This window comes from Amblyomma americanum, chromosome 6, assembly GCF_052857255.1.
Source record: "Amblyomma americanum isolate KBUSLIRL-KWMA chromosome 6, ASM5285725v1, whole genome shotgun sequence".
Lineage (NCBI taxonomy): Eukaryota > Metazoa > Arthropoda > Arachnida > Ixodida > Ixodidae > Amblyomma > Amblyomma americanum.
In genome coordinates, this window is record NC_135502.1 from 59,817,758 (window position 1) to 59,830,507 (window position 12,750).

At 43.5% G+C, this 12,750-nt stretch overlaps 1 protein-coding gene across 1 annotated transcript in view; it reads right to left on the reverse strand.

Moving 5' to 3' along the window:
• Positions 1 to 354: 354 nt before the first annotated feature.
• l(3)72Dn (UTP4 small subunit processome component l(3)72Dn) overlaps positions 355 to 12,750 on the reverse strand; it is a 43,897-nt gene continuing 31,501 nt past the window's right edge. Inside the window, exons 14-17 of the mRNA XM_077627109.1 lie at positions 8,828 to 8,923; positions 5,616 to 5,795; positions 2,354 to 2,410; positions 355 to 489 (exon numbers count right to left, since the gene is read on the reverse strand). Of these exons, the coding sequence (XP_077483235.1) occupies positions 379 to 489; positions 2,354 to 2,410; positions 5,616 to 5,795; positions 8,828 to 8,923 (444 nt within the window). The 3' untranslated portion in view covers positions 355 to 378. The remainder of the gene's footprint in view (positions 490 to 2,353; positions 2,411 to 5,615; positions 5,796 to 8,827; positions 8,924 to 12,750) is intronic.

A 12,750-nucleotide genomic window follows, 5' to 3' on the forward strand; every position in this document is an offset into this window, starting at 1 on the left:
AAGACTTCAAAATCGCAATTTTTGAAAATTGCCATTTTTGACCATTTTTCGCGATTTCAAGACCCGCGTCCCCCTTAAGTGGATGAACTGTCCTCTTTAACCAATGCTATTCCTGAGAACAATTACATACTCTTGTTTGGGCTAGTTGATTCATGGTGAAAGAATTAACGAAGACGGCGTGAATTACAGTTGCAGAATTGAGCTTTTCATGATGCACTGAAAAAAACTGAAGAACTGCAAGACCACTACATAACAGAAAGAAGCGGATGCCCAATAATCACTGACACCTGGGAAAGAGGAAAACCTATGGTGTTTAACCAATATATGAGTGAACAGGTACCACACAGACAATGATATGACAAATGACTTTCATGTTGTTTAAGTGCCATATTTCTTCTTCCATAGAGGTGGTTGTAGCTGTAGGATGTGCGATGGTGGAACCTCTACAACTATCATGTCATCTTGTACTTGGTCAAACATCACCAGCCACTGGAAATAAGAAATAGAAATAATGAGCAAAGAGAAATAAAAGCCTTAAGCACCATTGTAAACATTACTGTGCTGCTGATTTTACATTAAGCTGCCCATGCAAGTCATGATGCAAGACATGATACTCTATTTCATACATAGCAGGCAACGCCGCGGAGGCTGCAGAAGTAGTGCATCCGTGAAAACGTATTACTCCGCCATGTATTAGTATTCATTCTTCTTCAGAGAGCGTTCGGACGAAAACAAAGAGCGGTATAAAACAAAGTGGTAGCACTGAAAATCACCATCAAAGCTGTGAGGCACTCAGTGTTGTGGCCATCAGGTTATAATTTTCAGTGAGCGTGAACTATTTTTTGGGCACGGATTCAGCAAGAGCGATTTGCCCTACCAACCTCGTATCATATCGCCACATGTAATTCTTGCTCTTGAAGTCCCGATGAGTTGTAGCACGAAAGTATGGAAAAAAGTAAAACAATGTCCAGAAGGTGCTAGCCATGGCACTTAATGTTTGTTGCAACGAAACTAACGTGTTCACTTTAGTTGTATGGTGAACTCCTTTTTGGGCACGGACTTAGACTGCGCGAACAGGCGTGCTAGCTTTGGCAGCGCTGCCTGCCCACTAGTGTATGGGAAAAGTATACAGTAAGCCTTCGTTAATTCAACTCCTGTTAATTCAGAAATAAGAATGGTTTATGGGGGTTTAACATAAGCGACTCAGGCTATGAGGGACGCTGTTGTGGAAGGCTCCGGAAATTTGGGACACCTGGGGTTCTTTAACATGCACTGACATGGCACAGCACACGGGCCTCTAGAATTTCGTCTCCTTCGAAATTCGATCGTTGCGGCCGGGATCGAACGCGCGTCTTTCTGGTCAGCAGCCAAGCGCCATAACCACTGAGCCACTGCGGCGGCAGAAAAATGAATGATTCAGGCTGCCAGCCTATATACAGGGTGTTTCACGTAACTTGAACCAAGGATTTAAAAAAAGTGGTAAACCGCAGCCCGCTGAAACCAACGATACATTGTTTGCCATCATGTGGCGCTCCTCAGAATATTTTTTTATATTCCGCTTAATTAGTTAACTAAAATGAATTATGCAAATTTTCAAATGTGTATTCATTTCAGTGCCAAGAGCGTTATGTTAGGTTGTAGAGCAGGTTTAGAAACAACCGATCTAGTTTATTGTAGCATTGTATCTCCTACGGGGTCCTTTTTTCCGCCATCTAAAGAAAGCCCGCGCAATATGAAAAAAATACCACGTGACTGTGCTCGTCAGCTACCATATTGCAGCGCTCTCAACGGCATTTCGAGCAAATGGAGTGTGCTCGCTGACCGTGGTGAAGTGAACAGCCGCCGCTCATAGCAGCGACTTGACAGTGCGTTAGCACTTTTCCGCAGCGGTGCGTGGAGAAGATGCGCCGCTGTGGAAAGTGACATCCATGGTCACAGAATTTGAGCCCTATTCTTCTTCTTCTAAAAAAAATACATTTATGCTCAAATAATTCCTTTTTTTATCATCTGAAGCTGTTTCACAATTAAAACTCAGCCACAGTGTCATTTAATGATACATTCCACCATGTGAGAGTAAAAAATTCTCAGAACCAGAGAACACTTCCTAGGCACACCGTAGAACTCTGCGACGTCCATTATGATTTCTTGTTTTTGAAAAGCGATGCTTTCTTTATAGGCATGAAATGGCCCTACTATTCTGTCTGGCCGGGATTTCAAAGGTAGCTGCACAAATGACTTCATGAAAACAACTCTAGACGCTTCGAAAAAAAATTCTGAAAAGTCGTGTGCACAATTGTTGATGCCGTCCCAGAAAAAGATTAAGGCCCAACTCATGGCCTTTGAGCACACATACCTTGAACTCTGCATTTCTTCGCACTGCTCTGTCACTTTTGGTGCCTTTCTTGAGAACCTGCGGTTACAAAAAGAAAAGAAATGCAACTTCCTTATCCCATGAAGCCGGCCATTCGCATTTCAGTTTACTATGCACTAACCATGCAAACACATTCTCCATGGGGTATGTTTACTTTCTTCACTGTACCACTCTGTAAAATATGCATCAGCTCTGACATTACCACTTAGCCCAAAGTGGCTTGAGGCTCAGCAGAATTTTATAACAAGTCATTACATAGTGCAGTGCTGCTAATAGGCTGAGGGAATAGGATTCCCTCAGCCTATATGGGAACAGATTGATGTTGCCTCTTTCTTCCTTTCTTGTTTCACTCCCTCCTTTATCCCTTCTCTTACAGCACATTTCAGGCGTCCACCAGGATGTAAGACAGATACTGTGTCATTTCCTGTCGTCAAAACCATTTTTTTTCTCAATCTGTGTATGTATCATTTTTTTCATTAATTTAACATCAGGCAGTTAAAATGATGTGCACTGGCTGCGACAGTCTTTATGATTTTCTCCCATTTACCTTGTGCATAAAATGGTCATTTTTCGCACCAAGGTCTACCAAGGTGTTAGTGGGTCGTGCCTTGAGGCAACATTGGGTAGTCCATCAAATACAGTAGTGAACAAAACGTTATATTTTAGTTTTCAAATTTAACTTCTTTTACCACAATAATACTTGCACATGAGCTTTCTGGGGAGACAATATCAAACCTTTTATACAACAGAAACCAATATTTATCATTGCATTCAGTCAATTTGTTCCCATAGCAAGGTGATTGAAGAACTGCTTGCTGCAGTGCATGATAGTATCCATGACAACATGGGTTTCATTAGGCATTGGCGAAAATAGTGGATTTTCAGTCTGAAGTGAATACGAAGCAAATAGCAGTTCTGTTCCAATAAATTCAAAGCGAAGCCAATAGTTTTTGACTACAAATGTAGTAGCAAGAAAGAAGGCAGTTTATTAAAGCTCAACAACATATGCCAAATACTTGCTTTACAAATTCACTAAGGCAACTAACTAATTTAAAAAATTAACAGGACGGTTATCACTGGTTAACGAGAGATTCAGCAACAGCTATTAAGTAGGGGTATGCAAATACTGAAATTTTCGAATACGAATATGACAAAAAAAAAATGGCTTCGAATATCAATTCAAACATCAAATATCTTTTCAGTAAAAGATACAGGCAAATGTTGTTGCCCTTAATTTCTTTTTAATAGTGTATGGCCTGTGCAACTGAAATTAAAACAAAACTGACTAAGCACCGCATAAAAGAACACGATGTACAGCATAACAGTATACAACCTGTAATGTAGTCACGCAAACTTAAATCCATGAAATGACACACGAATGGTAACTAAAAATAACACGGTGCCAGTAAAACCTTATTAGCAATTCGGATTTCGAAGGATCAGAAGGAATACCCGGATTATTTGAAGGTTGATTTATAAAATGCCCTGCACCCCTGAAAAAAAAAAAATGCCAAAAATGCAAAAACGCAGTGAGGCCTTACGAGCAGGTTACACTGCACAAACACTGAAAAGCCCATGATGAGTGTGCAGTTTGTGTGCTGGAAGAACAATGTAGACCTAAGCGATGGGAATGAACACTGGCATCAGAAAGACGAGACTACTTTTAAAAAGGAGAAAGAAATGACCAGTGATGCACCGGTCGGTGTCCGAAAAGTGGCGGCGCAAAGAGCTGGGTTTGGACAACCAGTGAGAGCGCAGGCCGCCAGCCGCCATCACTGTTGGCTGGCAGCAAAGTCAGAAACAGGAACTATGCGGCCAAACTATTTTTTGGCCTAGCAATAGGAGCCGTCCTGTTTTCGTCATGCCTGCCATGGAGCAGCTTATTTAAGAGGTGAGCGGGATACTGTGCACCATGCAATAGGCGGAATTTTTACACAACCACTTGTCCTGCAGCGACACCTCAACTCGTCCCTTTGGCAGCCTCATGCAAAGGTTCCTAGGTGGACTTTCCCGCATATCACAGTTGACCAAAACGAGATGGCGGAGCTCATGCTTGGAGAGTTGTGGAGGTGACAGAGCGAATGCCATGAGTGTGGGCGTTAAGTTTGTAACGTGTCATAGAAGGATGAAAGAAAAACCAGTGCAATTTCTCGTGTCTGTTCGGAGCGAGTGGTCGGCCGTCTTGTTCACATCCAGTGTCATACGTGGGAAAGCCAACTTGAGGGATTTGCCACGAGGTCAAGCCTAGCAGCGTCCGAATGCAGTTGGTCCATGCAATAAATTTTGGAGAAGAAAGCGAAGAGGATGCATCTGTATTGTTTTCCTGGCACTTTAAACTCGATCGTCGCATGATTTGCCCACATATTTTGCTTTGCCATGGTCGAAAATCGGTGTGGTATATGACCAGTAGCAAATGTTGGAAAACTTTTGAATATTTGGAAATTCTTGAATAACGATTTCTCAAATACAAATATGAAGAGGGTTACCATGGTAGGCCGGAAAACCTACCAACATCACCACTCTACCATAAGCATAATTTACTTAAAGCAAACCATGTTTACATCTTTCACCTGTTACAGTACATCTATCGTAGTCGTTTGTATTCCATTGTTCCAAACCGCCCTCCTTCTAAATAACCCCTTCGGCAACACAGAAACCTGGTCTCTAAAACAAGGACAAATTACGGAAAACAAAAGCTCGATTACCAGATTCCAGTCGTTCTCAATAACCCATCTTTAAGTGTCATGTTTATCTCCCTAAGAACACATTTAATAAAGACATCAAAAGGTTACTAATCAGCACTGACTCAATATAATTTCAGTTTTTACTTAGCGTAGCATCTCTTATTTTCGTGCCATGCTGTTTGTGTGTGTGCTTTCTTTAGTGACCTCATGCCATGTTTATACACTGCCTTTGATTTGATTTATGGTGCACTGTCTTTGTATCAAAAGTAATTTTTGTTCACCATCATACTATGTTAATATTTGTTATTTCTGTGTTGCTCACTGCTGTATAAACTGTATTGGGGAACTGTGACCTCGTCAGGCTTTACCGCCTTTTGTCGCAGTTCCCCCTTTCATTTTTGAAGGAAAATAAACCTCAACCTCAACAACAAACATATTCGATTCTTATTTGAAATTTTCGAATATTTGCACCCCCCCACGATTTAGGCTTCACTAGTCATGGTCCCACTGCTCAAATACCAAAAGTTATGTCACGCGCGTAATGGCCATGTACACATTACCTTTGCTTTGTCAACCACAATCAGCTCACAGTCACTGTAAGCAAAGAAAACTCCTTCCCTCCTGGAGTCAAAGCTTATGCCCCTGAGTGGAGTTTTGGTGTCCAGAGTCAATCCACCCAGTTTATGCACGTCTTGGCACCACTGGCTGTATGCCTTGCTTTTCACACTGAATTCCACAACCTGAACGATGAAAGAACAAAGTGAAAAAGAAAATAGGAACCAGTTTCAGCCTACGAGTTCCACTGTCACACATGATGAGCAATGCTGCCAATATTACAAAATCACCTTTTAGGTTGGATCATTCCACAAAGCTCAATGTGAAAGAGGCATGGCTGCCTACGATTTTAAGTACGCCACACAGACATGTAACAAAAAAAAAGCAAGGTTTATAAAACAAAGCTTCAATTACGATCAACTAAATCCGTAAGTTTACAAACCACAATACATGCATGCAAACAACAAAAAGAGAGGAATGATAAACCTTTGAAGAAGCAAAAGCTTATGAAAGCTCCCACAAAACATACCGTTGAACACTGTTACCCAGGGCAAGTGATTTGCATGCTATCATGTGATAAAATTTTTAGTGTGTGACTATAGGGACAGTCTACTGTCAGAAACAAGTATAAAAATAGTGGCATATTCTGGTGGATTTGGCCCTGTGGTAGCAAGAATGAGGGCTGAACTCATGGTACGGGTAGAAATTTATATCTTAAATTGGCAAAGAAGGTCAGGTCTGAGTCAGTGGTAGTGCCATGCTGTGCTCTCTTAGCAACTAATATGGCAGATGCCTGGAGTGAATAATATACTGCATATCATGACTATGAGTCAGCATCATGGAGAAAGTTAATTTTTGTTTATTTAATCATAAGGAAGCTTATTTTTCGCTCTTTCAATAAATTATAGAAACTTTTATGTTTTAACCTTGCCTGATCATCCTTTAAAATGTTTTCGAAAAATAAAAAAAAAATAGCACAACCGCCGCCATGTCATGCTTGCAGCGGTGCTGCCAGCCACAGCACGCCGATGCAGCAAAAGAGGCTACTGGCATCTGCGACAGACGTCGCCAGTATTATTTATTGATAATATTTTTGAAACCACCATGGTGCTATTAACTGTGGTTTTAATAAAACTTGCACTGCATCCTCACTAATGTAACGCTCCTTATTCGCATTGTACGCTGCCTTTGCGACACATCATGCATTTTGTCCAGTGCAAAGAATTGCATAGAGTCACTGCACTGACTACATTTCATGTCCTCAATGTCAGGATTCATAAACGGCATCTACCACGAGAAAGCGAGGCTGCTGTATATGGTAAAAAATTAAGGTTTAAATTGTTCGCTGTATTCCTCAGCACCACAGCCAGGTGATTCATTTATTTCAGCAAGAAAATTTCCATCACCAAACACGAAAAAATTAATTAATTAAAGAACTGTCAATAAGAGTCAGTAAATTGTCTCTTTAAAACTTTGTTGCATCTCTTTCACTGTTTTCTAGCATCAAGTAGTATCAACCGGTGTGAAATGCAAAACACAGAATATTACAGGATGTTTTGATTGCATTTCACATGGCTAATTCGAACAAAAGGTGGCTGTAGACCATAAGTGGCTCCAAGAGTTGGGGACAAAGCAATTAAGGTTATAGGAGGAAAAAAAGAAGACTGAAGAAAAGAACAGCACTCATGAATATGAGAAACTGAACAAAGTTAAACCAGGGCTCTTGAGATGCTGCCACAGCGATTTATCAAAGTGAGAGGAACTCGGCATCCATTACATTATGGGCAATCTGTGAACCCTGTCTCAATGAAACGTCCATTACAGTTAAACCTGGATATAATGAAGTTGAAAAAAGTCCAGAATTCTTCGTTGCATGCAGTTTTTGCAAGAAGACCCGAAAGGACGATGCAGAACGGAAACCAAGATAAGAAATAAATATAGTAGGTGAAATCACCTTGAAAATGTTTACGAAAACCCCAGTACTCAAAGACATAAACACGGAGAAAAGCTCCGCAATCGCGCTGATAGTGTGACTGCTGCAGCAGCTGCCGCCACCTCTGCCGCGGCTCGTGTAACGCCGCTATGAGTAGGGTGAGGAGAGCGGGAGAGGTGGGGGCACCGGTCGAGCTAGAGGAGAGCGTGCGGGGTCATGCTGCCGCCATAGAGCGGCTACGGAGGCACATGCTTCTTCCCGCATGTTTCCTCTCTCTGTCTGTACGCCGCTGTTGCTGCAGGAGACAGACTCTCCACCTTGCGTAGCTGGCGCTCTCCGCCGTCCCCGTTCCAGAGTCCTGACGCACAAGAGCTATCGGCGCCGGAATCATGCGAACAACGTACCGCGCGGCAGCAATGGGTATGCACTGTTCGTGCCGTTTTGTTTTCGCTATGCCCTATCATTTTTTGCTGCCTTTGAGCATGAATGCTTGTAGTGCCACGTGGTATGGCGTTCCAAAAGTGAAAGCAACGGAGATGCACCGGCGGCGCTGGAGCAAGATGCGTTTAGTCAACTGCGGTCGCTCGTTGCCAACGGTGGCGTTCCTGTTGCGACAGTTCGTGCTTTATCGTTGTGAAAATTTTCTTCGAAATTTCGTAACTCAGCACAAGCTAACAGACGGTTGGCTTAGAGAGTTCGTTATATCAAGGTCTACTGCCACTGCGCATTTGTTACATGGAGGTCTCAAATATACACACAGTTCAATGGGGGCAGCGTAGGGGAAATAAAAAACTTCGCTACATTGAGGAATTTGCTATATGGAGGTTTATTACATCCACGTTTAACTGTATGGGAAGGGCAAAGGCAGTGACAAAGAGAAACCTTGAAAGCATTTAAAAGAATGTTTAAACCCTCAGAAAAGAAACACAGGCCCAACATGAAGATGACGATTGGTTTTTATGGCGCAAGGGCGTCTGCAGCCAAAGAGCGCCATGGCACAAGTCGTTTTCTTCTACTCAAGGTGGGGTCAAAGACCCATTTCCCAAGCATTTCACCCTATATAAGCCGAGCACCAGACCAGGCAAAATCTTGTACCCATTGTATTACTGGTGGGTACCAGGCGGCACTGGGGATCGAACCCCGCACCTCACGCATGCGAGGCGGATGCTCAGACCACTGGGCCACCGCTGCAGTCACAGGCCCAACAATTTGGAGACCACACAGCATAAGAATCTCAAGGTTGCAGGGTGGTCAGATTAGAAGATCTTGTAAATAGCTACAAACCTGGTTATTGCTGTAAATGACCAACAGGTTGCAGGAGGCTGGGTTGAACCTCATGGCTATTGGTAGATATTGAGTCTGTGGCAACCTGCAAACAATCTAAACACAGGGAAAAGAAATTAAGAACATGTTAATAAAGTGACATTTTTGGGCAGTCTGATATATAGGCGTAAGACTGGAAATTTTATTGTAATTTCCAGTGAGTGCACTTTGCCTCATGATGTGTCACTTCGGTGCCTACATAAGCTAAGGACATATACAGTAGAATCTCGGTGATACGAACACGGTTGATACGATTTTCGCGATGATACGAATTCGTAAAATTTCCCGGTCGGAGGACATTGTGCACAGCGTGTGGAATTCCGGATGTTCCGAACTCTCTCCCACGCCACATCAGATGATACGAACACACGAGCCGTGATTGCACCCTCGAGCATTGCCGAAATAGCAATTGCTAATCGCGCGGTATGCACCACGAGTAGCGTGACCGCGCTGCCGTGAATAAATCCCATCAGCCGTAAACAGATCTACGTGCATCCGTTTTCTATGCTTCTGCATATGAATTTTGTTCGTTTGGATGATACAAAATTTTAGATACAAATTTTTTCGCGACACCGTTAGATTCGTATCACTGAGTTTCTACTGTAATTCAGACTGGACCTTTTCCCAGTAACATACTGCACACACACACCAAGCCCGCTCGTCCGCCACTTTTTCAAGGCAAAGTGACTGCACCTATTCATCCCTGACAAGCGTTTCCTCAAGCAACAACACGACAAACTACGGGACGATATACAGTAAAACCTAGCGGAAACATTCCCAGGTGACACAATTTTTTGGTCACTATGCTTAAAATGACCAATGACCAACTGCACATGTGCAAACATAAAAGTAGGCCAAATATGAAGGCACGCTACATGAGCTGGAATGCAACGGCAGCCACCTGCCACAGTGGTTTCTCTGCATAGCTGTGGTGCGAGCGGGCAAAGATGAAAAAAAAAAAAAGGAATCAAGTGCGTTAACCTACAAGCAGACCACTTCCACGGGGACGCGACATGAAGATGAGAAATGCAGCGGCTTCTTCACAGAGCCTTTGCGCTAGGAGGCAAACCATTTGAGAACTACAAGGACTTTATATATCAATAGCCCGAGTCTGGGGAACACAGCATGAAAAGCAAGAACGCTATGATAGTCAGCCGCCATGGTGGCTTCCCTGCATGGCTCAGATGCAAGGGGGAGATAAAAAATAAAAATGAAGGTTTCGGCTAATCTTGCTACTCCTGTCGAGGGACCGGGTGTGTTGTGAAGTTCATTCAAATGTGCACCAAATTATGCAAGCACTAGGTAAGGAGCTGCTCAGACTTTGTGCCAGGAATGCTAATTGACATTCTGACAAAGAGAAATTAACAAAAATCGTTTTCGTTCCACATTCAACAGTTCCATTTCTAAAATTTATGGCAACACCAAATCGGCCGAAGCGGAACTCTACACTCTATTGGCGCTTGGCCGCCACCGTGTTTGGTGGCTTCCAACGCCCACACTGACGCCGAGTGTGCTCACGGGCGGTGCGCAGCTGTTGGTGCAGCTCCAATGCAGTCACTGCACCAGCGTCAACGGCTGAAACCACGAAAACGAAACTAAGCCTCGGGAAACGAGGTGAAGTTGCGTGGGTTGGCTCCGTGGCCTGCTTCTGTCATCCATGCTTTCCCTGTCACCTGCAGCTTAAAAACGAAATTTCTTGGTTTCCACAGACGAAAATTAAAACGGCCACTGCACCACGAGAACAGCTCAGAATTATGCACAAGCACCCAAGCTTTGCTTGCTCCATGCGCCCGCCCTACTCACTGCTGCCTCCCTTCCATTAACAGCTGCTCATGTAGACAGAGCCATCGCGAGGCATTCTGGAGATTCTGCGTCCGCGAACGATCATGAAAACCAAAAAGCCTTGCAAGTTCTAGAAAAGCACGATTTCCTTTAGCAGAAGTAAAGAAAAGAAAAGGCAATGGCATATATAAATATATATATTTTTTTTTCATGCACACTTCCCTACCACTGTTTCCTGGCCGGCATAGGTCTGTGCACAGGGGCGGCAAGGGGTGCCTCCCTCCTCCCAATCATCTGAGGGGGCCGCCAAGACTGCCCTATACCTTTACTCAGTCGGACCTGTCCCGTCATTGTTTATAGTGCAGTTTTATGGCCATGCAAGCTTTTTAATGATACTGGCGGCCGAGGACCCGTGATGTTGCATTCGAAGATGTTTGCTTACAGGGTCGCTTTGAGACAATCTTTTCAGGTTCTTACAGATGTGTCATATTTTCTGTAGTTTAGAGAGAATATAAATTCCTTGGAAGCGGCGCGGGGACTGCCTTCGTCTGTCGATGTTACAAAAGTAAAAACTACTGGTAAATATTATTTTGTATAGGTTGCAATTCCATCATATTGAAATAATTTTTTTTTAACCATTGCTCATGTTTGTGCTTCATTTTGACCTTAGGAGCCTCGGTGAGAGAGGGTTGGGGGGGGGGGGGGGAAATTTTGCCCTAATCTAATGAACCCTCCACACGCCTCTGCCAGCTGGTACGTTATTTCTCCGCACTCCCGTGAGAAATGCAACAGCCGGGTTCTGCTGCATCAAACTTTGAGCGCATGCAATCGATGAGCACCAACAAGTGCTGGTTCCTAGCATCTGTGCCTCGTTGTGCCGCTCCACAGGGCTGGTTGATAGAGAGGGAGCAAAAGCAGCCCTCTACCCTGCTGCTGCCCTCCTCCATCAGACAAACCATGTGCAAGCAGCTCCATGCCTATCAGACTTAAGAACTGTCGTCTGGCAATGGGCATGAAGAGAAAGGTCGCTTGCAAAGGTGATGTGATATCGGTGCCATTTTTTCCTTTGCCTTTGCCTACTACTGCTGGCTTCGCGATTGTACAGTTGCACGTTAACTGCTCTGAAATGTGCATATGCCGTCATGCCATCCCGCGGGAACTACATAACGTGGCCGGGGCGGGAGGGGGTATGCACCTTACATTTGGAGCCATTTTTTTTTTAAAGCCAGCCAGGGGTGCGAGATGGGGGGAGTCTACGTATAGGCGGCAATATACAAGTAAATACAACAGTCGCCTTCAACGGTTGATTTCAGATGCAAGCTGCAGTGCTTCGACAAGGTTAGGTTAGGTTAGGTTAGGTTAGGTTAGGTTAGGTTAGGTTAGGTTAGGTTAGGTTAGGTTAGGTTAGGTTAGGTTAGGTTAGGTTAGGTTAGGTTAGGTTAGGTTAGGTTAGGTTAGGTTAGGTTAGGTTAGGTTAGGTTAGGTTAGGTTAGGTTAGGTTAGGTTAGGTTAGGTTAGGTTAGGTTAGGTTAGGTTAGGTTAGGTTAGGTTAGGTTAGGTTAGGTTAGGTTAGGTTAGGTTAGGTTAGGTTAGGTTAGGTTAGGTTAGGTTAGGTTAGGTTAGGTTAGGTTAGGTTAGGTTAGGTTAGGTTAGGTTAGGTTAGGTTAGGTTAGGTTAGGTTAGGTTAGGTTAGGTTAGGTTAGGTTAGGTTAGGTTAGGTTAGGTTAGGTTAGGTTAGGTTAGGTTAGGTTAGGTTAGGTTAGGTTAGGTTAGGTTAGGTTAGGTTAGGTTAGGTTAGGTTAGGTTAGGTTAGGTTAGGTTAGGTTAGGTTAGGTTAGGTTAGGTTAGGTTAGGTTAGGTTAGGTTAGGTTAGGTTAGGTTAGGTTAGGTTAGGTTAGGTTAGGTTAGGTTAGGTTAGGTTAGGTTAGGTTAGGTTAGGTTAGGTTAGGTTAGGTTAGGTTAGGTTAGGTTAGGTTAGGTTAGGTTAGGTTAGGTTAGGTTAGGTTAGGTTAGGTTAGGTTAGGTTAGGTTAGGTTAGGTTAGGTTAGGTTAGGTTAGGTTAGGTTAGGTTAGGTTAGGTTAGGTTAGGTTAGGTTAGGTTA